At 32.5% G+C, this 1,906-nt stretch overlaps 1 protein-coding gene across 1 annotated transcript in view; it reads left to right on the top strand.

Annotated features, from left to right (window-relative positions):
• The window catches only part of TMEM67 (transmembrane protein 67), a 26,893-nt gene extending 26,237 nt beyond the window's left edge, over positions 1-656 (top strand). The window contains exons 27-28 of the mRNA XM_009076137.1: positions 1-123; positions 576-656. The exon at positions 1-123 is cut by the window's left edge and continues 30 nt beyond it. Coding sequence (XP_009074385.1) covers positions 1-123; positions 576-656 — 204 coding nt within the window. The remainder of the gene's footprint in view (positions 124-575) is intronic.
• The last annotated feature ends 1,250 nt before the right edge of the window (positions 657-1,906 follow it).

The raw sequence follows: 1,906 nt of genomic DNA, 5'->3' as shown, positions 1-1,906 counted from the left end.
GATGTTCTCTATTATGGCAATGAAACAACACTGCTCATCTTTGACATCCTGTTTTTCTCCATCGTGGATCTGGCTTCCCAAAGTTTTGTTTTAGCAGCTATTCTAACATATTTGCAGCAAGAGGTAAATTTCAATTTAAGAAAAAAGTAATAATTTTTAAATGGGGCTTAGTATGGCAGTTTATGCAGTTAACCAGATAATTAATGCAGTGAGTTAGCAGTTTGCAGTGACAGAAGATGATACTGAGAACTTACAAAATAATTTTTTACTTTTTTTGTCAAAGAGGCTTGTGAGAAGTTAATTTTGTTTACATGGCTGTCATGAATAAAGAGAATACAAATAATTTTCAATAGAAAACACAAATATCTGTTAAAATTAATCACACACAATTCTATCGTAATTTAGGGTGGGAAGATAGTGGAAAATGTTTCAAAAATGCTAAAGGAACTTAAGCACCTAATTGACTCATTATTTACAGTTTAAAGATTATATGAAGTTACTATTTTATGCTAGATACTGAAACATATTGTTTTAAGTATTTCTGCATTAATACATCTTTTCTCAAATGTTCCTAGATATTTGGGTTTATTCGCAATAGACTTGGGCAGAAGAATTTGGCAGCCAAGACTTTGGTGGATGAAAGATTTCTCATTTAATTAAGAAGATGAAAAACTTTGTTGAGGAGTTAATCATGAAAATTATGTCTATGATCAAAGCATCTCTGACCTGCAGATAATTATCCTGCACTTTTCGACACCAATAACGTGATGGGTTTGAAATACGTCATTTTTTATATTGTGTATTTTTCTGTATTTACACGTATTTTTTTAATTTGTGAACACTAAACCATAGGCCTTTAAAAGGAAAGGTACATGAAAATAAGACAAGTAAACTTAGTGTTGTTATTATTAGAGTAAGATAAATGTTTTTAATAACTTTTGATAAGATATGGACCACGCTCTTTGAGGCACTAATCTGATCATTCTGGTTGACAGGAAAATCTGTTAACTCTGAAGTTTTGTGAACATAACTTAAATGTTTTATTTTTTATTTATTTATTTTGAGGTGTACTGTTTAGCAGACATATTTCCAGTTTTACATGGTACAGGATTTGTTCTGAGGTTAATATTTCAGGAAGAATCTTTAAAGATCACTTTTTTGTAGCAAGTCCAACTAGAATTTGAACTTTTCTTTATTGTGCCATAGCATTGTATGTTTTTGTCTCTTCTCTTGGAGTTTATCATTGGTTTTCTTGGCATGATACATGCCAAGACACATGACATTCCATGTGTCTGAAGTACAGTGGTGTTACAGTAATGGGTCAAAACAGGCCAGTTATGATACAGCAGAGGAGATGGTTATAGGCATTTGGAGTTTGTTCCTCATCTCCTATCATCTGATGCAAGATTTCCAGGGAAACAACAGTAATTCTTCTGTTTAGTTTCCACACAAGAGAAATGGAAGCAATTGTTCTTCTCTTTTTACAAATGTTTTCAGAGGTGCCTATATATGCTCATGTACCATTGCCTCTCTTAATTCTCTGAGTTTATTATCTTTAGATACAACACAGAGACCGCAGTCATTTTACCATCATCATATTTTTGGAATTTAGACAAGTAAATCATTATTCAAGTGCCACCTATTAAAAGGGAGAGTATAAATGGACTTCAAATCACCCTAAAGTGAGGTGTTTACCTCCCATTTGTATCACTGGAAAGTCTCCCTACCTTTTTATACTTGATTTTATTTTCAGTAAAGGGTTAAACATGAATAGTGTTTGCTCTTTTTATAGCTGTTACTTGTCTTCAGATGGTTCAACAAGGGATTTTCCCCAGCAAAAGTACTGTAAAAATGTAAATCAGCATTACCATGCTTATTCTAAAACAGAGACCAAGGACATGATTAG

Source organism: Acanthisitta chloris, unplaced genomic scaffold, assembly GCF_000695815.1.
Source record: "Acanthisitta chloris isolate BGI_N310 unplaced genomic scaffold, ASM69581v1 scaffold8140, whole genome shotgun sequence".
Lineage (NCBI taxonomy): Eukaryota > Metazoa > Chordata > Aves > Passeriformes > Acanthisittidae > Acanthisitta > Acanthisitta chloris.
This window is presented reverse-complemented; position numbering and strand designations above follow the sequence as displayed.